The 26,531-nt window shown below is 44.7% G+C and overlaps 1 protein-coding gene across 1 annotated transcript in view; it reads left to right on the top strand.

The window, feature by feature from the left end:
• The window catches only part of LOC108546709 (uncharacterized), a 224,262-nt gene that overhangs the window by 191,948 nt on the left and 5,783 nt on the right, over positions 1-26,531 (top strand). The window contains exon 5 of the mRNA XM_017898932.1: positions 1,939-2,182. Within this exon, the coding sequence (XP_017754421.1) occupies positions 1,939-2,182 (244 nt within the window). The remainder of the gene's footprint in view (positions 1-1,938; positions 2,183-26,531) is intronic.

Below are 26,531 nucleotides of genomic sequence, written 5' to 3' on the forward strand. Positions count from 1 at the left end.
CGGCATTCTCAAGGTTCCAAGGAAAAGTACAGATATTTTGGATGCCAGACGAATATTTTAGACCAGTGAGAAGTGAATTCGATAACCTTCGAAACGCTAATAACCACTTTGACATCTTTGACACCTCTTTGACTCTATAATACCTCGTCCTAATAAATCCTCGAAATCTCGCTTATAGTCAGCTTTCGCCAGCTTCAAATACTGTTCAATGTCTTAATCCTGATCCACCATGTCGTCGCGTCGACTCCCATTCGAAAAACCATATGTGACATACGAGAATGCTCCGACCTCTGCATCCAGCATCGCTGCTAACCGCTGACTGTCACGGCTGCATCGAGGAACGCGCTCGATCTTAATAAAAATCAGCGTGCTCGCACGACGAGCTTCCCCTTGCGACGTCGATATCCCTGGAGGTGGAGGAGACGCGTTGTCGCGGGATCATCCAACTACAAATCTAGCGGGCGATAAGGTGGGCCCGAGTGAGAAGGGCAACGGCAGCGACAAGGCACAAGCTTTATGCATTATGTTTTATGAACAGAGGCCGCGTAGTCCCGTGTCATCGCGAGTCCGCGGACTTAATGCACAGACTCGTTTGTTCCCCGAAGTAATAACCCCCAGCGACTGCCGTACCCTGCGATACCAACCCTCTCCTTCCCCCTGCTCCCCCCTGGGCTGAAGAAACCGGCAGACAGAGGCGTAGAGGAAAAAAGGGAGAAAAGGCTCGTAGCCACCCTTTCGCTCGTTCATTTACCTTAAGAGCAACGAAACTGCGTAATATCTTTAGGAGGAGCGAACGAGATTCGTCCCTGCCTTAGGACGCCGCGGCAATATCTACGAAGCGCCATCTTCGATGGCGAGCGGGAAATTAAATTCGCCGGGGAACGTCCGAGACACGATCGATGAGGTATTTGCCCAGGAAGACGTTAAAAGGACGAGGATAATAACGCAATAACTGGATAGTAACGGTTTGAACGGTGTACAAGCTGCTGGATTATGTTCCCAGGCTGTAGTCAGTCGGAGAGGTTAGCTTTCCGAGGGCGTTGAACGACATATCTCCAGTCATGTCGGTTCGCAACGTGAGCACGGGGAAGATTCGGGAATGGAGATTGATGTTTCATTGATGTCAGTAGCGCAGAGGATTATTTCATACAGATAAATTTCTTTATAACCATATTTTCCACCGCCATAATTTCTTTAATACGAAACCTTAATGATAGTGATTAATAAAATACCGTGTTAATAATAACAATGAAATAAGGGTAGTTTTCAATTCAAAAAGGAGGTTTAAAACGAAGTCTAGAACGAAGCGACACTAAAGCTGTCCGCGAAGGGTAATTTGGAGAGAAAAATACGAGACCCTCTGCGAGTATGCGAAATCACCGCCGTCCTACCGGTGGCGCCCTCCTCGCGGTAACGCGAACGCGGACAATAATTCGCGCTTTACACGCAACCGTTCCGCCGATGCACACACAACGGCGGGCTTCAAAATTAATCTGTTTCATTTTCCGCTCGCTAAATATTTATTTGACGTGCGCGCTTGTTTTCTCGCATTGTTGCCGGGCAAACATGCAGTGCCTCGCGGTGCGTGGTGAAAGTAATTTTCTAATTAAATCTTCCGCGAGAGTCGCTGGTGAACGAAAAATACGAAATTTCGCTTCTGCCTTCACCAACGGCAAAAAAAAACAAATGAAAAGGCCAAACAATACGCATTGTTGAAATGATTAAAACGCATTAGGTGGGAATTTATTTGAACTCAGACACTTTGGGCCAGTCGCGAATTCGCGAATTGAAACCGCACTTGTGAGTAAAAGGCCCGACATTCGCTGTGGGCGTCGCGCGGAACGAGAATGAGCGCGGCTCGCAGCGCGGAAACCTGTTGCGACGTCTGCGAATCAGCCGTTGGTGATTTAAACTTCTGCTTTCTGGGTATTCTCGCAGATCGGCAACGACAGCATGGTATACAGGACCAGACACCTGGCCATCCCGCAGGACGACGGCTCGCAGGTGTCCAAGTCTACCATAGAGTTCAAGGTGACGAACGACATGTTCCAAAACGGCCGACTGCACCTGCGCTGCACCGCCTTCATCGCGGACGTCTACCGGAAGACCGCTGACATGGAGATCAGCGAGGACGCGCCGCGCATCGCCTCCATCACCGGCGAATCACCGCCGCGTGGACATCGTGAGTAAACCACTTTCTCTCTTTTCTCTTCTTTATTCTTCTCTTTTCTATTTCAATTCTTCCTCGTTCGACAACGGACAGAAAAATCGTACCACCTATTCCCGCCAATTATTTTTAAAGTTCCGCGCTCATATCGAACCACACGATGTAACATACGAGAAAAGAATACGAGCGATAAAAGCAACCGATTCATTGCCGAAAAATAACACCTCCGCCTAAATGGCCAAGAATGGGCACAGCCCGTGGCCATTTAAACGGACAATGCTGTAACGCGTAAAAAGAATCGTAATAAACCGGGGTAAAGTCCTCCGCTTAAATGGCCACGAGCGAACCCAGTTGATGGCCATTTAAACGGACATCCCTGTAATATGCAAAAAAAAAAAATACGACTATAGGATGGGTGATAAAGAAAGCATGACACTAGCGTTTTAATAACACACGATTCCTGAAAAAAGCTATCAGCGACAACTTCCCAATTAACCGTGGATCCAGCTATCCAGCGGCCATCTTTCGAATTCCTCCGCCTTATCGCGAGGAAAATTCGCACGCGGAGGAGGCCCGGGAAAAGTGGGGGAATTATCAGAAATGGGATCGCGTTTAATCAAGGCGTTATTCAATCGCGCGGCGTTTATCGCTCTGCTGGATCTAAATTGTCCCGGCTGGCAAACCGGGGATCGTCAATACAGAGAGAGGCGGCAAGATAACTGGAACCTGAACTTTCGCTGTGACGGGATCGCAGAGGGTGGCTTGGCGGCCCGTACGGCGGGCAATCGGCGTCGTTCTATATTCGCCTTCGCGCATCGCGGAGAACAATGGCGGCCGCGGTGAAATTTTCAGATCGAGCCGAATGGGACAAAAGCGGGGGTGTCTTTGAAGCGTCCGGACGCGATCGACCGGATAGACGTTGTTAATTGCGTCGTTCCGATCTAACGAGGCGAACTCGAATCGCGGCATTTTATCTTCCTTCCGGCTCACTGGCCACCGATTTCAGGGCTGCGACGCCCGCGAACATGGCGGCCAGAGCGGTGAGGGGTTGTTACCGGTGCAACCCGATTCACTGACGCTGCGAACAGCAGATATTTCCAATGACTGCGACGTGTTTTAAGGTGGCCAAACGATTTGCGATATGGTGATGTCTATACCCGAAAAACGGAAAGGAAGAGCGAAGGAAGGAAAAATTCCTGGGACTTCCTGACACCCCGAAATGCTATTCAAAGTTCGTCTCTATTTTTATGATATATGTTTATAGAGAACGAAGTTAGGAGAGTATAGATATACACAAATCTCTGATTCATAAATAATAATATAATTGGTATCCAAAAGATCGAGCTTTCGCTATACCCATTACAATATTTCCTATTTACTCTGACCTACTCTATTGCTTGTTGCTTTCACACTGTTCATTAACTACATTACTGCCTAAAAACATCGTGCATCCCGAGTCAATGGGAGTCTGCTTTATTTCTTTATTGCCAGTGTTCCATTAGGACCACTACTTAGACTAGTCCCTAAGAATAAGAGACTATAAATCACAACTGGACTAAGAGCAAACCGGCCTGAATTTATCTAAACTTCCATCAACATTGAAAGACATCGAATTCCATACACATCCCTAATAGACATGCACTATTAATAGAAAAACACGCAACTACATCTCAAACATCACAGCAACCAGTCACCACACACCCGAATCCATTAGAATAGACTGAGATCCCAAATAGGTAGTCAAAACCAGAACATCAAACCGAAACATACAACATCCAGTCCAACATATTCACTCTGAATTATAGTAGAATCAAACCTACGAATTTAATTATTAAATTAGCTTAGGTTCATAAAAATACCTAAACACTGTCAAATTAATTCTTCCTATAGAATAGTTAGATGTATCACACACTGTTTTCAAACTGACCTTACTCTACCATTCGTTGTTTGACACTGTCCTCGCTCGCATTCTAACTCTTTCATTTTAACCTCGCATTCTATTTCATGATAGGCTCCTCTAACCAATAATGTACCTGCATTGTCATATTTTCACGAAATTAAATTATCGCGCTAAAATACCGGTTTTATACGTCCATGCTAGAACATGCAAATTAATCAAAATAACTCGATACAGGATTAACAAAATATGAAATGAAAGAACGTTCCGATATTCGTTCGTGAGAATGAATATAAAATCGGGTTATTTTTCCGAGTAAAAATTGGTGAAAGATATTTCCCGTTGCTTTTACGTCTTTGATAATTTGTTTACTGTAACGATAACGAGAATTTTTCCGGTATCGGTGAAGGGATCGTTGGTTTAATAACGAATTCTCGTAGTCGATTTGCATCTGAAATTTGCCCAGGTTTCGGGAGGGATAAATGTTATAAATACCGCGATATTGGCTTCGTTAATGAAGTATGCCGCGCACGATTTAAATGTAACATCGAAATAATTGCATTGTTTAACGACTGGCGGATTCGTTAATGCATACACGAGATAATGCCGAACCTTGCCGAACATTTATCGCTAATGAACGGAGATTGTTCGAACGAGTGTTTACGAGGAATCGGAATACGATGTTTATAAACTACACAAAACTCAAATTTCGCTCCATCCAAACAATAAATAATCGTTGATTTCGCAAAAACGAAGAGGCTTTTCATATAAATTCGCAAAATCGAGTAAATTTTTCTTATATTCAAACATCCCAATGGGATACGTATAAACCCCTGTCGAATATTCGTTATTTGCATGGTTCGATAACGAATGTAACCAAGAAATCGCGAAACGCGAAATGATTTACGTTAATTGTCAAAAATATTTTTCCCCGAAGCTTAAATTTTAATTTCCGCCCCGCAATTTTTGCTCGAGTTGCACGCGACGCGTTGATCTTTGAGATATTCGATTATTTTCTGATACTTGGAACAATCTCACTGTTATCGACATTTTCTGAAGGTGTACGATAACGAAACTCAGGAAAGGGTGGCCGAAATTCGATGAGATAAATCGGGACACGAGGCTTGCTGGTCGCTGGAGATAACACTCTGAACGATTCGCAGGGGTTGAAACGGTCCTAGAAATAACTGTCATTAATTGTCATTTGAAAACAGACGAATAACAAGATTCGGAATTTTAATGACGTTACGTTTATGCGAAAAAGTAAAAATTATTCCGAGCAGATTTTAAAATTCCGATTTTACCATACTATAGTAAGTATTATATATTTGCCATTTTGCTAGAATAAAATCAATAGATTTTATCATACATATTTTACCACAGTAAACTCGATAGATTTTATTATAGCATAGTAAAATCGATAGATTTTATCATATTATAGTAAAATTTACCATTTTACCATAGTAAAATCGATAGATGTTATACTATGGTAAAATTTGCCATTCAACCATAGTAAAATTGATTGATAGATTTTATCATACCACAGCAAAATTTACCATTTTACCATAATAAAATTGATAGATTTTATCATACCACAGCAAAATTCACCATTTTACCATTATAAAATCGGTACATTTTATTTTACCATAGTAAAATCGATATATTTTATCGTGCCACAGTAAAATTTACCATCTTACCATAGTAAACTCGATAGATTTTATAATAGAAATATTTTCATATCGATCCTATTTCCATCCTAACAGCGACATTTTTTAAAATTTTACAGGATGTTTCACACAGAGATTTTATGAAAATTTTCCACGCGATATCGCACGTGCTAAATTGATATAGAAGATATAACTCGAGAGCCACTGCAACCGCAAACAAAATGATCGCTCTGCAACGATTTCGTTTCTTTATAACGGTTATAGGAAATAACGGTTCTTCGGAACTGTTTCGAGATCCGGAATCGATATTATAACAGCTTAAGAGTCGCGGCGATTTATCGAGCAGATGCAATAAGGAAATTACGAGAACTCGGGGATTTATCGAATCTTCTCAGCCGGTTTCACAGCGTAACTCCAGTCGAGGACGGATTGCGATAAAAGTGCCTAGCAGTAGCGAGTCGTAATGGAGTGTGATTGATAACGCTTTGCCCTCCTCGATCAGCCCCGGTTTATCATTGTTAACACGCGCAGGCAGACACGGACACGTGTTCTCTGAGACCTCCAATAAATCCCCTCTTTCGCGGACTCTTCTTCGGCTTATTTTTCTTTAAATATTATTCCTTCGAATACGCGAAAAAAGAAAAATATTAGAAATACATATACGTCACGTGAATTTTCATTGAAACTACGTCACAAAATTTGTCATTAATTTATTAACTTATATTTCTTCGCTGTAGGGACAATTCGAATCTTAACACTAGAACTATCGATTCGGTCAAAATGAGTGGCCTCAGAATTTTCCTCATTGCAGTTGCTAAAAATATATACCTGCTTTTGAGGAAATTAGCGTTGGTACATATTGGCATAGAACTGCGATTAATATATTTACGTATCATCATCGCACCACTAAAATTAATAATTAAATTAAAGGTCGGCAGTCCTAGTGTTAAAAAATCGAAGAACTCAAATTCTCGAATGCAGCTTAAGGCAGGAATTGCGAATTAAAAATGAAGCTTGTCGAGGAAAGATTGTCGACTAACTTCGTGACAAGTTTAACAAACATAAATGACTTATACACCTATCAAACAACCATAATTGTATCTAATACGTTTCAACAAAAGTCGCAGAATTTCTAAAATTGTTCCCTAATTCTATCGTGGATGGAATAAAGTGATTAAATAAAATTAGGACACCTCTTTAATCACACTGCAAGGGGTTATAAAGTATCCAATCCAAATTTTCAGACAACACTGCATAAAACTCAAAAAAGAAAGAAAAGGATTATTACGTTAATCTTTTACTCTACGATGCCATAATCAACAATAGAGTCAACAATAATATGCAACTGAGACAAGAAAACATCGATGAAAATTAACCACGAGCCTACACGTATCTAACTCGTGTTGTTTACATTGCACCCTACCTACTCGCACCAGTCACAATCACGTTTGGCCCCATTTCTTCACCACGAGTCTCGCACGATGTTACAGGCAAAGTTAAAGGAAACGTCGAATTCGAGGTATTAGACAACGTCGGCTGAGATTTGGCAGCCTTCCAGGCGTTCCGTTAGCTTCTAACAAAAGAACGCTTCTGGAACACGGTAAGAGGCCACGTTTGCCCTGAAACGTCAGAGAACTAGCGGCAACGAGATAGCATTTACAGCCGGGCAGATGCGTCTAGTCACGCGCGATCTTTCATGTGAACCATGCCAGCCCGGTGACAGTTATGCGGCTGTTAGAGCGGTATCAGCCCGCAGCCAAGAAGGGCCCAATTGTTCCAGCTGGAAAAGCAAAGCCGTTAGCCAGTTACGCGAAATGGGATCTCCCATTTGGATCACTCGCCACCATCTATCCGTCTGTCGCGGATTTTCCTTTCACCGACCAATTATCCTAATCACCATCGTCGACTTTGCATCTGTCTACCTGATTCGATGCTGTTTGCAACGTGCTCTCCATGTCTAGCCCTATCTTGCCCGTACGCGTCAATTCCAGGCGATCGTTCGGAGATAGCCTGAGTGCTGCTGGGTTTGGGGTAAATTGGAGTGGTTACTATATCAGATGCGAGAAAGAGAGAAAGAGAGAGTGGAGAGAGGGCGTGAATGGTATTAAAGATGAAGGTGTAGAAGGTGTATATAAATACCGCGAAAATTTGTTGGGGTGACGAAAGAAATATACATTTTATGAAATAATTATTGTACGAGATACTTTGGACGCGACATTTTGTCATTTCAAAGCTGATGTTCGTGCAAGTGAGAATTCCAATTTTTATTGGAACCAGGAAAAATCAAAACTCCCTTTAGGTTAATTCTTTCACGAGTAAGTGTTGTAGGACAGTCTTAAGACCGTGCGCATTTAACTCACTAGCGCCACCACGGCTCGTATCTCCGATAAACGTGTACAGTAAATATTGTGTTCATCGTTGAATTATTTTCTCATTTTACCGAGACAATCCTGCAATTTTCTTCTTATTACACGTGTCCATAAATATTGCGAAAACTTTTTGAGATGAGAAAGAAATATATTATACAAGCAATTTTGGACGCAACCATACTTTTTCAATTTAATAATCTCACAACTAATGTTCGGGCAAGTAAGAATTGCAATTATCATTGGAAATAGGAAAAATCAAAATTCCCTTTAGGTTAATCCTTTCACGAGTGAGTGTTGTAAGACAGTCTTAAGACCGTGCGCATTTAACTCACTAGCGCCACCACGGCTCGTATCTCCGATAAACGTGTACACTAAATATACCGTATATCGTTGAATTATTTTTTCATTCTACCGATACAGACCTGCAATTCCCTTCTTATTACGCGTGTCATATTGTTCGTGCAAATTTTTCAGCCATACGTGTACGAGCGTACTCGTGAATGGTTAAAAGTCCAACTCCTCCGCGCGTGGAATTTCAAGTCGAAAATAGACATCGCCTACCACCATTCCGGACCATCCCAAGAGCGAAATTTTCCAGTTATCTTGCCCAGATGCCGTACTCCATTCCTTTTTCCCTATTCGCTAAAAAATTCGACCCGACGCACGCGGAATTTCACGCTGGTCGCCTAATGAAGACAATCCTGCGGCGGTTTGTCGGCAGGGGCGCGCGAGATCTCGTCAGAGGGGTCGTGTACACTCGTTCTTTTGCCACCGTGTAGCTATCGGCGGGGAATTAAAATTGAAAAAGGGAAACCGCGGTGATCAGGGTCGAGCGAGGGAGTAGAGTAAAAAGACACGGAGCGAATTGGAGCGGGTGGGAAAAAGGCGAGCGAGAAAAAGCACGAGGACGCGAGGATGCGTCGAAGCTACCGGAGGCGACTCGATAAAATTTCGTATGTGAAATGTGCACTGTTATGAACCGGTGCATCGCACTGCTCGCGTAATTGCGCGTGTATCGCATGCAACTGTGTTCGTGTACGTGCGTGCACTGGGTGTCTCTGCAGATATGGATCTAACGAGGGATTTATGGATTTACGAAGTTGGGCAATCACGCTTATTTGCGGCCCAGTATACTTTGTTGAGAACTTCCGATTATTTCCTTCTTTTTTATTTGTTAAAATTGTTTACCGAATTTTTAATAAGTAAGATAGCGTTTTTTAAGTATTGTATTAATTGTAAAAATATTGACAACTGTCGTTAGTTGATAATTTTTGGAAAAATTTGGGAAGAGTTTCGAATGAATTTCGAGTTAATTTTTACGACTGATTTGGATGAATTTCGCGGGAGGAAAATCAGAGACACCCTGTATAATACGCGGAATATCAGGCGGATAGCAAGGGTGCGAGCTAGAGTGGCACGTTAATAAAACCAGAGCGTTAATTGCTGAATTCCCCATTGATTAATGGCGCTCAAGGCTCTGTTGAAGGCAGGGGGCAAGTGAGCCGCCAATTTCACCAAGGAAATAGCTCGATGTCTACGTTACAGGCGTTCAAATGGCGGAAATACCCTTCCACGGCAACCGCCCTTATTTTTCCGTTTTATATTTAACCCCTCGCACCTATAATAAATATTATACCATTATTCAATCGCGTAACACGATTACAACTAAATTTGTCGCGAAACCGCTAACCAGCCGCACTCCTGTACACGTCATATCCAATTCGAATATTTTATTTCGCGTATCGCGTTTCGCAATTTACGGGAAACTATCGAATGAAATTATCGCATAAAATCGTTAACCGAAACAATTTGCCGTGAGATAGATTTATAACGAGTTAAGGAAAATTCCGAATATTTCCGCGGGGGTTGAAAATAAATATTTGCGCGAATAAACAGAATAACAGGAGAAACGACTATCGGGATGGAACTGCCGAAAAACGAGGGCATGAATCACGGAATTCTCGTACGTAATAACGCTTCGCAGTCACGGACGTTCATCCCTCTGGTGGTGTGGCGTTAGCCTTGAGAGAAATCCGTGCTGAAATATTGCGGAAATCTGTGACGTCCGGCCTGACACGGCGCCCGATGGATCATATTTCTCTAAAACGTCTTCATCGAAGCGGTCCAATCCCCTTAAACGCGAGCCACCGACCCCTTTCCCCCCCCGGAAATCCCACCCCGCGTTCCCTCCTTGCGATTTCTCCGGGAATTATCCCCGATTGACACGGCCCCCGTAATTAATATAAATCTGGATCGCAGTTGGTATCAATTCTGCACGCCGTTAACAAGTTCCAGCGAGCTGCACGGCTTCCTTTCTTTGATTAACGACTCATTCTCACCGCTTAAGGGTTGGAACGCGCGCAACGCGAGAAACGAGCGTTCGTTCCCGTCGAAATAAACCATCCCCCTTTGGAGAAATCGAATCGTTGCCGGCGATGCTTCACGGTGAAAAATTGACATCCTGCGGTGTAATTGGTTTCATAAAGGTGTACTCGGCTCGGACGAAAGCGCGCACCGTGCTACCGCGATAATTTACAATTTTGCGAATGTCAGGTGTCCATTTATTCGATACCCTACGCGGCAAATCGGGAACCGAAATTAATTCTCGAAAATTTCGGAGTACTCGTAAATACCAATTACCAATGTGCAAAGTAACATCAGCGAAATCGGATACGCGTTTTGTCGGGGCGATTTTTGAAAGGGAAAATTTGGGTCAAGAAATTTTATCCGTTAAAGTTACATTGAATTTTAGATTAAACGCAAGAATCTTTGAAATAACTTGAAATTGTAGACTAAGCAATTTTCTGCGAGCATCTTACCTCGTCGAATCAACCCCTGTGTTCTATTTAACAATTTTATGGGGAGAGTTAATCTGATAGTGTTTGGTGAAGTTTGAGTTAGGTTTGGGTTAGGTTTACGTCCTTGTATAAACGTAAAACTGGTTGAATTATGGTTTTTCCAATTTTTTAGTTAGTACTGCAAGGTGTGCCAATAATTTATACGAAATTATTCTCGATTAAATCCCTCGTAGGCTAGAGATTTGTAAATTTGATAAATAATGACGTTTCTTTAATAACGAAGCACTTACTATACTCAAATTTATTCTCAGGACTTATTTAACAATTGACAACTGTCTCTCTGACACTGCTCTCACACCCTATATACCCCTTTGCGTTCATTCTCTTTCATTCTAATTTCTAGCCTTTCGAATAGCCGACGATACTATTGAAAAATTTGGAAATTGTATATATAGGAAACAGAGGGTTTTTATCGAGCACTTGAGAGAAAGTCCTCGAACCTCTTTCAACTAAGAGTCCATCTGTCGGCAAGGGTGAAAATGCCTCCACAGGGGTGTATTTAGAATTCTCTAATCTCTCGATGTTGGTGGGTGTTTGAACAAATTCGGTCTTGAATGCACATTGTCTAGTGTATTCATTGTTCCTTACTAGGGTCTACCGCAAGTGGTGTGCCTAGTAAGTGTCAACGAGTGATAGAATACTGGTAGCAAAGACGTAAACCCGTCTCCCATTGACTCGGGCTGTTTTTGGGGATGAACGGAGAACGAGCGGAACAAGCCCTTAAACATCGAAAGCTGTTCGAGCCGGAATCGATAGAAAGCGTTGGAAACCAGCCTCGAATGTCATACGAGTCGCCGAAATGTCTTCATCCAGGAGTAACTGGTAGCCATCGTGGACCATCGCGGGGGGTTGCAGACGAGGGTAAGGTGGTTTACGAGCCCGCTGAGTCATCTCGAAGGAGGGGGTGTCGGGACTGATTTACGCGCTGCTCTTCGCGATTACAAGAGGATTTGATGGGCGAATCGCGGCGTCCGTCAGAAGGGCGCGATAAAAGCCGGTCGGCGTCGCGACGCTGCGAAGATCCGCCGATGGCGTGGCTGCCTAGAAGATTGCCAATACCATTACTCCGCAGTAAAAGGAGCGTAAACGTGCCGTTAAAGGACTGTCGCGTGTTTCCTTCTGTGTCTGCGTTCCCGGGCCGGAAATCGAACCACTCCCTTTATGCCGTCGAGAGATGAGTCTCCAACGAAACGAACCGGATCCGGCAAACTCTCGCCTTCCAACCGTTTACGTCGCTCCAGCTCTACGTGGCTCTTTCGTTTCCTCTCGCCCGCGACGTTTGCAGAGCCAGACAGTGGCTTGTTCTCACGGGAGGAAGAGTTTCGACGAACGGGTACTTGGCAGACTGGCCTAACCTGGTCTACAGGTTACCAGGTACCCTGGTTTACAGGGAGCGTGAAATGACGTTGGTCTAATCCTAACTCCTCGGTACTCAGATTACATATAAAGTATCAGTGACAACTGGTTATTCGGGGTCAGCTGCAATGATGACTAGTTCGTATGTTTCATGACAGGAGTTTGCTTATTGAGCACCTCAGAATGGAGATAAAGAACGTCCAGTAAGTATGACAGGGAATTGGTCGAAACACGAAGCTTCTCTGACTGCCAAAGACAGTAATAGAAGCAAATGTACCGCAATATAAATTTTAACTAGGAAATCGAAAGTTTTATGACAGGAGTTTGCTCTTTGAGCATCTTGTCACTCTGGGTCAACTGCAACGATGACTAGTTCGTATGTTTCATGACAGGAGTTTGCTTATTGAACATCTCAGGATGGAGATAAAGAACGTCCGGTAAATATGACAGGGAATTGGTTGAAACAAGAAACTGTTAAATTGCCAAAGACGGCAATAGAAGAAAATGTACCGTAATATAAATTTTAATTAGGAAATCGAAAGTTTTATGACAAGAGTTTGCTCTTTTGCATCTCGTCATTGTGGGTCAGTTGCAACGATGACTAGTTTATATGTTTCATGACAGGAGTTTGCTCATTGAGCACCTCAGAATGGAGATAAAGAACGTCCAGTAAGTATGACAGGGAATTGGTCGAAACACGAAGCTTCTCTGACTGCCAAAGACAGTAATAGAAGCAAATGTACCGCAATATAAATTTTAACTAGGAAATCGAAAGTTTTATGACAGGAGTTTGCTCTTTTGCACCTCGTCATTGTGGGTCAGTTGCAACGATGACTAGTTTATATGTTTCATGACAGGAGTTTGCTCATTGAGCACCTCAGAATGGAGATAAAGAACGTCCAGTAAGTATGACAGGGAATTGGTCGAAACACGAAGCTTCTCTGACTGCCAAAGACAGTAATAGAAGCAAATGTACCGCAATATAAATTCTAATAAGGAAATCGAAAGTTGGAGATAACAAAAGGTGACCCTAGCGAAACTATTCGAAACTATTCCCTAAATTCGCCATATTACTCGAGCAAAATCCATCAGACACCGAGTCTGGCGTCTCGAGATCCTCTTGCCAAGATCAAGAAGACACCGAACTTCAATTACAATCTCGAACCCCAGGAATCCCCCTCGAAATATCGCGATCTCATACGAGCCGGGGATACATCTGGATAAAGTCTAGCCCCGAGATCGAGGGTTGCTTTTCCCGAAAGGCATCGTCACGTCGAAGAATGCCAGGCTGCGTTTGCGCATCTCGCGATGCCATTAGCGAATTACTTTCTCCGTAGAAAGCGGCCTTTGGCGGCGCGAAGCCCTTTCGCCCTACAGCTCGAGCCTTCGACTCGTCTGTGATACGACCCTGGCTGTCAATAGTCATTCAGAGACGTCGATCGAATATCGAGGATCGAATACTAACGACGAGTCAAAGGCAAGCCTGTCAGATTCTTCTCGAGAAGAGAATAAACATCTATGGAAATGATCGAGGCATTGAAGGCACAGGAACGAAGAGTAGAAATCAGGGACGCGAAAGTCTCTGACTAAGTTCTCGAAGCTGAAGTTCCGTGAGTCTCGGAATTTCGAATCGGGACACGAAGGAGGTGGAAAGGGGGACGAACTGGTAGTCGAAAGGAACGTAGACTACCAGCTCACCAGACTTCTAATAGCATCGTAGCCTCGGTGCCTAATCCATTGACAGCTTCTAGAGAAACAGAGTGCAGAACAGCTAGCAGAGTCGCATCGTCGGACGAAAGTTTGAAACTGTGGCGGGAGTGAAAGACGGAGGATCGTTTGCGACAGGCCTGGGTTAATATTCATCCCTGTAACACGACCGTCCCGGTGGTTTCTTCTGACTCGCTAGGGGTCGCGGCCGATACCCAGCCTACCTTTAGCCTCTCGAGCGTTTCTTTTCCCCTCTATTCGACGCTGGAAATTCTCCCTGGAGCATCCTCCGCGCTCGCCCATCGCCGGAATATAGCCGGGGCATTATCAATGCGAGGCGAGTTCTCGACTGCACTTTCGAGGGTATCCTGGAATAGTAAGGAGAGTGCTGGCTGCTGCGCGCTTGGAAGTCGAGGGAAAAGGGGGTGGTGGGCGGATAGAGAGAGCGATGGGAATAAAGCTTTGGAAAAAAGGCGAAGGAAATGGAGAGGAGATAAAAAGGAAGAGGATGGCGAGGTGGAGGGACTATCCGCTTCGATTAGTAACTCGGTAACGTAAGCTCCTCCGTCCAGCGAGACTGTTTTTCTTTCGGCCTGGAATTACGAGCAACCCCGGAGGTAAGGGATTCGAAAAGGTGGGTGAAATGCAAATATGGAAATTTATTCTCGTCACCGTGTCTCGGAAGAGCTTGCGCGTTAATAAGAGGGTCGAATGGAATTCTTTGATTTCTCCAGCTTCCACGGTAACCGGACGGATGACGACCCGGGGAGCACGCGGGAATACTCGAGATTACACGATGACTCGCGTTTAAGGGAACGCAAGATCGATGATTTATCAGCCGACCCGTTCAAGTCGGCCAACGAAAGGATTAAAGTTTCGCGGGAGAAAGTTCCGTGATTGTATTTATCAAAGGAGTGGAGAGGAACGCGTCGTTGACACGGTGCTGTTACTTAGTCACCGAGTATCGATTTCGCAAAGTTCACGGCATTCGTGAACATTGACACGGATATGATGCGCCTGTTATTGTCCCGGGTAGCTAACAAGATCGATACGAGTTATCGCTGCTCGACGATCTGTATAGAAATCACGTTAACTAAGTTCCTGCCTCTCTGTACAGAGAAGAGTATCGCGCGCGATGTTTGATTTTAACTTGGAAATTGTTGACGCTGAAACAACTCCGATATATAGTGCACATTTCCTTGTCTCTTTCACTGCGAATCGACCAGTCAGTCTGTAACGATCGATACAGACGACGGGGGTGACTAGGATCGAATGGAAACTCTAAATCTTCATAAGCTGCATTCTCTTACTTCTGTCATTCCCTTTTCTAGGTTTAAAATAATTCTTACGCAGGCATCGAAATTAATTTAAGTTACAAGAATTTAGATTCGTGCTAAATTTGGTCCCCATTGAACTTACCCAGGAATTTCTATGACCAAATTAGAAGGAGACTTCCTACCTTGTTGACAGGAACTTGACTGTAAATCCAATCCAAAGCAAAAGCAAGCCGAATTTATCCACCAGCGACCTTGAACAGCAGATACCCATGATTCCAGAAATACCTCGCCTGGTTCTAACATCCGAGTGACACGTGGAAGCACAAACTCACAGTCGATTTCACAAGATCGGCTTTGACGCGAACCTGGACGAAATAATCCGCGCGCGAAGCGCTGTCTCCGCTGCTGCTTTGATGCAGCTAGCCGACACGCGGTCAGCGACCTGTCCACTTGTCAATCAAAACGAAACAATACCGAATGGCCGGCAAATTGGCCGAGACCGTCGATTCGATTGCCCCACGCGAGGTGGGTTTCGCGAGGGAGACGCGGTCAAAACGATTTTCGAAAACGACCACGAGGAGGACCACTCTAGGTAAACCTCCGTGGCGAGGAATCGGATTGACAGTCGTGGGGTAAACAGATTGGTCCCTCGGATTTCTACGGTGCAGGGGTGTCGCAGCGTGACGGGGGTGCGACATCGAACAGGGTGTTGACATCGTCTTGGTCCCTAGGTTCGATTACTTCGAGGTACGATGACAAGTAATTATACACGAGTTGGGTCTTCTTGGAGATGAAATAAGGACATCGAGGAACCTGAAGGCTCCGTGATTTTTGCGATATGAATGGCGGTAACCGATTAAAATTTCCCCGGTACCCTGCCAAAATTACCAAACGATAAATCCTCCGTAATCCGGACAAAGCTGAACAATACCACCCCTATCAGCCTCGATCTATCGACGAACAAAAGCACTCCCATCGAGCGAATTAATGATCGGCCGATGTAAGATAACCCGGATACCCGTTCCACACCCTTAAACGCTTTGCCACTCGTCCATTTTAAACCGGCCCGAAATACGCCAATCGCTAACAGCGATTCACAGCGCAGAACGCTGTCAAAATTCCGACAAACTCGTTTCTACGTCGGGACGCGAAAGATACCCTCTCGAAAACGAACCAAAAAAGAGGGGTGAGAAGAGAGAACGAGAAGGAAAACCGGGAAAAAGGGGACAAAAGAACGGAGGGCTGGAAAAAGGTGGAAAAAGAGGAGTCCGGTGGCGGAATAGTTGGAAACATCGCGAGGCAATCGCCATCACGGGATAATATAGGCGTTTTCGAAAAACTTGTTTCGCATCGAAAAAGCAATTACACCCGACTGGCTATCGAAATTGTTATGAACAGAGAACACGGAACAACAGAACGGTGGACATAGTCGGCGAAGGGTGGGACGGAGAAGCAAGAGAACGCTGATGGACACCGGTCACCCCGTTGTCCCCATCCAGCGAATCCCTGTCACGTTTCTCCCCGTTTCGACCGGTTTTCGAGCCAGTGGCTGCAATCACCGGAACCCGGCCCTGTCCTCTGGCGCGATTCGAACGACCATCGCGATCCATCGGCCACCGCGTTATATAATGCGTCGCATCCGCGGCCGAATACGTTTTGACAAGCTGGAGATACCCCCTGCTGTCCCACCCGTGGCCCCCCATCGGTGCGTCCTTTTTCCCTTCAGCCCCGAAATCCCCACGCCCTCCGCCCCGCGGCTCCTTCCTGTCGCTATGTCTGAAGCACCGGAGGATGGATCGAGGCCTGGACGCGACGAGATCCGACGTTTCCGGACCAACGAATAATTGGCCGACCGCCAAGCTGCGAGCGTGCACGCGCTGCACGTTATTTTGATTTGACGTAGCAGCGCGCCGCGAGCGGAGCGGGCCGCCGCCGGCGCGTAGGCCATTGTTACAAGCGCGTGATTCCGTGCCGCGACTGTCGGCCGAATGCACCGTGTAAATGATATACACCCGTCGACGACGCGTCGAATCGACCGAGGCATCGCAGAAATTTAGCTGTCAACGCTGCAGCCGAACGCTGCGAGCTAGGCCCGCAGCGGGGGATGATTGGGGTTGGTTAGACGCATCGGCGGTTGCTCGGTCCTTTGATTCTCGGTTTCTGGCTGTTGACTAGCGTGATTGGTTATTGCCATGCTTCGAGAGATTTTATACTATCGGATTTCGTGAATTAGCGATTTTGATATCGGTATCGGGGGCTGTTTGAGTCGTTCTGGTTTATGGGTAGAGGATTCAACTGCGATTCGCTTAACACTAGGTTTACGGACGTTATCTGTATACTCGTTTCTAAGGACATCTGTCAAATTGACAGGCAAAGGAAACCACGTGCCCTTTTTTTAACGATTAGTTTAATTTAAAAACAATTATAGATTATATTAACAGTCTGAATATAAGTTAACTAAATCTGTTACGTTCATGTCAAAAATTACTCTTTTCTCGAGTCAATTAGAACCCAATTTGTATTTCAACCCTCCACTAACATCGCCAAAGAAATTAGGTCTTAATCGGTATTTATGATACAGGGCTGGTCAAGAGTCTAACACTGACACTACCGAGTTATAACGAGTAGCTGTATACATACATTTTATACAAATAAAAATCATTGTAATAGTCGAGGAAGGTATTTAACCCTTTGCACTCGAGAGGCGCCCTTCAGCAATTTTAATAAAATTTCGAAGCTCGATATTAATTAATATATCAAATTTAAAATAATGTCACAGTGTGCGAGGTATCGAAATTAAATAATTCTACGTGTTAATTGTTATATGATTTCTTACCTATTGCTCAAAAAATATCATCAGCTTTGTAACAGAAAATTTTCCACCTCGTACCCTTCTTTAGCCAAAAAATCGTCGAGCGCAAAGGGTTAGCTATAAATAATTATGTTTCGAGTTAAACGAAAGTAAGCATAAATTTTGTCAAAAGTAGTTTATATGTAAAGATAAAATATCCGAGATGAGTCAGTCTAACCTTTTTGATAGTCCCAGTATTAATTAGCTCATGTAGAAACACCATGATGTTAGAAATTATTATATTTTCTCTCCCCTAGAATTTCCCCTTTTTCAACCATCCTCCGAAATCACTAAAAAAGGTCAAGATTTAAGTAAATCACGCAGACTACTGATATCATCCGAGGAATCGCCTAATCGACCCCAATCTCGAATTCAGAACAACTTCGCCCCCTCGATTCGAAATACTCCACACTGTTCTCTGTATTCCGATTTTCCTTTTTTCACAAATCTCTCCGCGATGTCACATGAGCCAGAGAAATATCCGCCATCAAATATCCTTTCCCGCTTCGAAACTAAAATAACTCGCGGACGGGGTGATATATCGCGACGCTCGTAATTAAAAGCCGGAGTGGTTCGTAGGAGGAGGCATTAGTCTGGTCGAAAGCATGGCGGGCCAGCCACCGGGACCTCCTCGATCCGAATAATTATTCCGCCAGGCGGATATTTATATTCGCTTACGGACCGCTTGTCGCTCTTTATTCCATTTTCCTCGCTGCTTTATGATCCGCGGCTGCCGATGGGAAACGTAATACCGCGTCGTTCAAACGTCTCACCCCCCGCGCCCAAACCCCGTCAGCCGTCGCGGTGTTCCTCTCGTTACCATCATTTTTCATCCCCTTTGCGACGCGACGCGTTTTTTGCCCGCTCCCGTCCGACGGACCGGATTAATTCTGGCAAAATATTTAACATTCGAGCCCGTCCACGCTGTGAAACGTTTATTCCGCGTTATCGTGCGACTCGTTGGAAGCCGGGGGTTAGAGAAGCACTTGGTCAGGACGATACGAATGTAGGAGTCGAGGAAAAGCGGTGATTTATCCGTACCGTGAATTTAAGAGAAAAATGGAGGAATTAGATATCGGTATAATTATTTATCAACGGTAAACCAGTCCAAAATAAACAACAAAAACGGTAGGACATTATTCTACGACTAAAAATGCATCGAAAACGTGGAACAAACTTTTTCCCTACGAAGCCCCGTTTTCGCGGAAATCGAATTTGAATGTCACTGGTGCACCGTCCCCTGTCAGCTGACCGCAACGCGCTCCGCGCAAGTTCGAGCTCCATTATCTCCCAAACGAGGCTTCCAACGAGAAAATTCCATTCTTCCATATCGACTCAGTTTCTCGCGTAGAATCACCTGCTAATCGATCGGCCGATTTCGACACACCCTGTGCGAAATATCGAAGGAACTTTATTCCTTCGGCGCGTCGCATCTATCACCCGAACACCGTTCCCCGTGGCCAGATTTCTGCCCGTTTATTCAATCAACTCGGGCCATCTGGCGCTGCTAAATTTCCAGTCCGGGAAAGAGCCGGTTTCTCCGCTCGGGTCGTAAAATCGACCGCTGGCCTCGTTAACGCTTTCCCGCGATCATTCGATGACGTGCGGTTGGGTCGTGAGGCGAATACGATGGAATCGAGCGTGCTCGTAAAACGCGGGTCGTAAAGGAGCGCGTCGATCTTTCGACGGGTACTTCGGGTACTCTGTTCCAGTCTCGATCGAGGCTTGGAACACGATTCGAATCGAACGGACGGAATTCCGTGGGCGGATCTCTACGTTTGTCCATTCTCCGCGAGACGATCCTGCTCCAGGGCAACGATTTGTCTGCGTCGCGCGTGCTTCTGGCTAGATGTCGCTGCTGTTGCCCTCGAACGAACGAGCCGGGGCTAACTTCGCGGTCTTCCGAGTGAAACGGCGATAATAATGGCAACGTGTTTGTTACGCTGAGAGGAAAATGCGGAACGCGAGAGATGGAAATGGCGAGCGGCAAGGTGGAATAATAAGGTACTTATCGCTCCTAACGTACTATGCAGATGAGCAAGAATTCTTCGAACGCGAGCCGGGATCGTCGCGTGCGTTCACCCCGGGCAGGTTTTATTTAACGAATTTTAGAGGCTGGTAATTTCCCCGGGTCCATCGTGCACGACGATCTCAATATGCGGGGAGCAAGATGGAGAAGGACAGAGGGTTGTAACGAGGTAAGAAGAAACGAGGTAGATAAGGGATTACCGAGATGTTTATAAAAGGAACGCTGATATAAGGATCGAATATTACGAGAGGCCAGGAAGGTCGGGGAGGTAAGGAGAGGAGACAGATTTAATCACGAAAGTAATTTTTCGAGGATAAATTGAAGCTTTCTAAAGAAACGCAGTTGATTCTCTTTGGCCTGCTCTCGCGACGGGGGTAAAAGGTTTAATGAAAATGTTTTCCATCTCGGCTCTTACGTTTCCCTTCCCCCCGGCCCTGTTCGGCCGGTTTATTAAAATACTACGTGCGAGGAATATTACTGTACACGGAATTAAATGGCCGCGGCGTCGCTGGCCGCCGAATATTTAAATAGACGCGCGTGAAAAACGAAACAGGTTATTAGAAGGCCGGAACGCGGCAGGGAACGTTCGTTCTGGAAATTAGGATAATCCAATCCGGCTTCGTTACGGCAAAGATTCGAGAAAATAGAGCCGAGGTTATTAAGATCCGGCTGCGTCTTAAAATTAACCGCCATTTTTAAATAGCTTCTCCTGTAACGTTCCTTCTTCTCTCTCTCTTCGGGGCGGAAGAATAACGAAGGAAGAACGAAGAAAAGGAAAAGAGACTCGTCTACTTGGGTCCGACGATTTTGCGTAAACGAACCGAGAGAACGAAATTACGAAATTCGTTAAATTACCGGAACAGTGGCCGCGATCAGCGGGAACTTTTAAATTAACTTCAGCCTCTAACTCGGTGGAATATGGCCGGAAGGGAACGGTCGAAGGAGAGGCAGCGGTGACTCTCGCGATACAGGGGTGATAATATAAATCGCGACGTCCGGAGCAGACAGGCTGATGAAAAATAGACCCCGGGATCCAACGAGATTTCACGAAGGAGCCCGTTGTTCGACGTAATAACTCGCATCGACCGCGTCAACCGGCGAGGGTCCAAGTAGCTGCCAATACAGCGACCGGCTCGTTAAAAGCCTACAAAACGATTTTCCACCGCTAAATAGAGCCAGACGACGTCGATTATTCCCGAGTAAACGTGCACCAAATTGCCAGCCATTCAGTCAACAGCGAAAGAGTCGCTTCTGTTTTCCAAATCCGATCTAGATCAGCACGCGATCGTCTAACGTGTCTGTGACGATTATTGGCAGGATCTTGGGAAGATCGCACGGTCCCGACTGATAAATCGAAGATGACAGGATTATTAGGTGCTTTCTCGGCTAATTGGAACCTCATCAGAGAATCCTGGTACTTTTTCCATCGAAAAACGAAGGTTAGATAGGAACAATGGACCGCGATATGGAAACGATACGTACTCGGATTTCCTCGGATTTAAATTCTCTTCCCGCGACTAGTCGAAGGTTAATTAAAGACTCGCGAGTATCTTTCGGCTAATAGGAAGTTAATGAAGAAGTTGGAAATATTTTTTCCCCCTTTTTCCCGGCAATTTAAAGTTAATTGAAGAGCCTTTAATATTCCTTTCTTCCAACCTCGGCTTCTTAAACGCTACGGTTCCAATTTGATTTTCCATTGAAACCCCACCTTTATTTCCCTCCCTCTTCGTTCCTACCTGCTTCCCAAGCTATTCTCGAGACTCTTATAACCGCTAAACGGTGGTCGTAGCGAATATCAGAACCCTGATTTATCGTTCTTCAACCATAGATGGTTACACCGTCGTCGAGTGAATTAAAATTAACGACGTCGGTTGGACTAGGAATTACAGCCATTTTATGGTAGACCGAGACTCGCAATGGGGTTGTCACCTGAGGAACAACGATCACTTGGACTTTACCGAGGTGCAAGCGCCATTGGTCCCCGATCCCGATGGAACTTGGCACCCGAGGCGGTGGGAGAGCAAAAGAGAGGGAAAAAGTAAAGATCGAAGTTTCTTTTTAAGATTCGATCGTTAAGGGTGGTTCACGTATGCTTGACTCCCTGATCGAAGGAGTTGGGAGCCCGGAAAGTGGCAAGAGAATGGTAAGAAAGTTTCGCTATCCTGGGAGGATACCCGTTTCTCTCCGACCGTCTAGTGTACCCCGGTCGCAGGATCAGCGAACCAACCCAGGCTCGATAATTTCCCATCGATTGGTTACAACGTTTTTTAATCACACGGCTCATTGGACAGATAAAGCGACCTAGGACAAAGACAGGCAGTATCGAGGACCGAGGAAGCGAGATATGGAAAAAGGAAAATGAGAAACGCGCGATCGAACCACGTCATCCCCCCCTCGAGTTCATTCCCCGTTTCCTGCAGTCTACTTTGATTTCTGACCCGGGTCTCGGGAGCCAGAAATATGTATATTGAAACGGAATTTGTGGCACTGTCGCGAAAAATTTCGGAATGATCCGGAAATAACGAGGAAATAATAATAGGATCGGAGAGTAGCGTTTATAGCAGACATTTTAGTCGTTGATGCACGAGTTCGGGTCTCTTCAACTTCCCCTCCATAAATTCACTACTTATTATAACGAGTACCTAAATATAATATACGAACAGTACAATGAAAATAAAAGAGTATACGTAATTACGATCATCATCGAATAAAAATTGACAGAGAAGGTTTACAGAGAAATCTTACTCGTTGGTCCATGAGTTCGTGTCTCTTCAACCACTCTTTTTCCAAGAATTTCCTATTTACCAATAACAATTAAATTTTTACAGCATTCCCATAAACCTTACCAAACTAAATTAACGTGGCTAGGTATCAACATCTCTTCGCTAATAATTAGGATTCCCGATCTGTAACGAGTGCCTAAATATTATATATATTATTCGTGATAATTAAAGAAATGCAATGAAAATAAAAGGGTATACGTAATTAAGATCACGATCGAATAAAAATTGACAGACAAGATTTACAGAGACATCTTAATCATTGATTTATGAGTTCGTGTCTCTTCAACCCCTCCTCCTCTTTAAATTTTTTATTTACCAATGACAATTAAATTTTTAGAACATTCCCATAAACCTTACCAAACTAAATTAACGTGGTTCGGTATCAATATTTTTTCGTTAATGATTAGGATTCCCGATCTGTAACAAGTGCCTAAATATGATATACATTATTCGCGATAATTAAAGCAGTGCAATGAAAATAAAAGAATATAAGTAATTACAATCACTCTCGAATAAAAATCGATACTAATTTTGCCATAAGCAACCGTATACTCTCAGTAATTGTAAAGATAAAAAGTCTAAAACATGTCATTTTGACACCTTCTTGTAGTTCCATACCCGGTACAACGAGAACTGGCAAGGAGTAGAAACAACGCATGGCCAGACCAGGGCCGAAACGTAATATCCAGATCCCTACACTGGGATGCATGTGCGTCATCAAAGAACCCTAATCAGGGATAACTCAGGGTTCAACAGTCACTTATCTGCGGTCATACCAAGGATCATGTGAATGATCTTCTGTTCCTATTTCCTGCCAATTCTCGTTCAATCGTGTACAGTGTCATAAGTATACATTCAACTTCTTCCTTCGACGCGAAAATAGTCAACGATTAATTATCACAAGCAACGAGGAACAACAATGGCGTGCATAGATCGCTGATATTCCCCTAGGGTCGAGGAATAATATTGGTAATGGTTCCTCTTTTGACAAACGTCCTGTCAACGAAGAACCAAAGAAACTCGTCTCTTCCACCCTCCATCTGGAATTTCCACACCACCCCGTATAATTCACACGCCAAGTTCACCACCGAACCTCTGATCGAAGCTGAACTTCCCCTTTTCCTGTACCTTTCCTCCGCTAGGGTGCTTCTCTCTGCTTCTTTTGCCTTGACCGCGGCAATCCCGCGTGAAAGTTTATTAGCCCTCTACCCATGGATACCGTCGGCCGATAAAGGACGCCTCTGAGCGAAATATCCGGCGTTTCATAAAGCTGGAATCGCACGGTTTGTCCAGGTAGGCGGGTCACTGTTTCCGTAATGAACGGGTACGGCGACCGTCAGGACGCCTGGAGAAAAACGAAACAGGGCGACTCGGGGGTTGAGGGGATCAGACCCGGATCCCCGACGATCGATATTCGATTAATTGGATTTGGCTAGGCGCGCACTGACGATTCCTCTTTCGTTTTTTTCTTTCCGTCCCCCCCATTTTCCCCCCTTTTCCATTTTTCTCTCTATTTTTTCCGCTCTTTTTCCTTCCTTTTTTTCTCCTTTCTCTATCGCGCTTTTTCGCTGTTCCACGCCGACGTAGGATCGCGTCGCACGGCATCGCATCCCAGCCACGTTTCATTCTCAGTTTTTGATCCTCGCGCCGAGTAATATGCCGAAGCGTGCGGATGATTGCCATGGAGTGGATGTTCGAAGACCAGGAGAAGCTGCTTTTGGGGCGAATCGATCGTGAGAATTGAATCGAATGGAGATGGGGCTTCAGTTTCGGCGGAATTCTTTTCGCGGCGAATGGACTGTGCTCTCGGATTAGAGGTCCACGAACCGTCAGGGAAACGTTGTTTCATCGCGATCACGGTGCAGGTTTTTTTAAGAAAATATAGGGAAACAGTACGAAAATTTTGGCAATGACATCGTGCTAATAATATGAAATTCATAATGTGGTATCGCAGGATGATGAGCTTGGGTTTGGCTCGAGCGTATTTTCTAGAGTGCGTGTGGAAGGATGACTGACTGTGCGCTAGGATCGTGTAGACGGGATGTTCATGGATGTATCGGTTGCAAGTGAAGAGTGTCTCTAGGAATGCGTCTAAGTGTTTGGGCTGCGTGGCCCGCTGAGGGCAAGGCTGTAAGGAGTGCGTGTAAAAAGAATGCTTAGGAAGAGTTGCAGGAGAAGTCTTAGGAGAGAGTTGTTGGTTAGTTGTATTTTAGTTGTACCAGGCTGAATTGTAATTGCGTTGCTAAGTCAAGTTGTAGTCTTAGTTGTAGTTGTAGTCGATACATCTATATACGTAGCCTTAATCGTCACCATATATTGTATTATTATTTTATTACTAATAAATAGTTAGTATTATTTACCACCACCAAAGTCTCTACAATAATAAGAAGAGAATTGTCAGATTGTATCGTTAAAATCAGAAAATAATATGTACGACAGTTACGATAAGTTCACTGTAGATACGGGTCGTGGTGGCGCTAGTGAGTTAAGTGGAAGACCGTCTTAAGCTAGTTTTAAATAACCTACTTATTAAGATAGCGTAGGGTAGTATGATTAATCTAGATTTTTGAAGCTGAAGATTGGAAATACTGCCAAGATTTTTCATACAAGTGTATAACTTTAAAGAAGAAAGTACTACAGCTTTCTCCAAGGATTCGGCTATGCTAAGACCAAGCGCAGCCGTACCCCGGCACGGCAATCAGGAACCTATCGATTTTTCTCGCGAAAGGAATAAAAACTGCGAATTCCTGGTAACTAATTTCCCTTCGGCAGTTATTAGTCTCTCAGGAAACTCTTGAGAACGTTCCACGATATTTCCCGGCACGGTACACCGGGAAACTTGAGCCAGACGTAAGAGCAGGGGGTATAAAAGGCGAATTCATTACGGAAAATATGAAACCACGGAGCAAGAAGATTATTTTCCATATGCCGTGAAATTGCCACGCTGGTCGCCGGAAGTGATACCGGTCCGTAGCTTCCTCCGCAATGGGACGTGGCAGAGCGTGCCAGATAGAAATCATTTTCGTAACGATTCGATCGGCGGACCCCCCTGTATAATGTTTCGCGATTCACGCACGGTCGCGCCGTAATTTCGCCGGTAATAACGTTTTCATAGTAATGCCCGTTTGTATGTAAACGATTCCCGGCCAGCGGAATAATTATTAACAGAGAGTATCGAGGGGTCGGTGGGTAGTTTAAATAGTTACCCCTGTTCGAACGGGTTCCGGAAGGTCTGGCGACTGGCAATCCACTTCCCCCAGACCTGCACCGCGATTCGACCTGTAACCGTAAACGTCGCGATTCTTTGTAATTCAGCCAGAATTGTTGGAGAATTGTTTTTCCATTTTCAGAGCAGCGATATTATTTCGCGGAATAAAATATTTAAATAGGGTGAAAGAACTTTTTTGGGGTAATTACTGGCACGTTTCTCTAATTCCTTTAATCGAGAGCCTGGTAAATTAGTCGAATTGGGTTATTGCTGCTCTACTTTGCTGCAAGAGTGGTTAATGAGGTGGTTAGTGGAATCGGTTCGTATATGGTCAGACACGTTCGTTTCCAAAGTGTGATCTC

The sequence above is a fragment of the Eufriesea mexicana genome, unplaced genomic scaffold (assembly GCF_001483705.2).
Source record: "Eufriesea mexicana isolate 0111107269 unplaced genomic scaffold, ASM148370v2 scaffold759, whole genome shotgun sequence".
In the NCBI taxonomy this organism is placed as follows: Eukaryota; Metazoa; Arthropoda; class Insecta; order Hymenoptera; family Apidae; genus Eufriesea; species Eufriesea mexicana.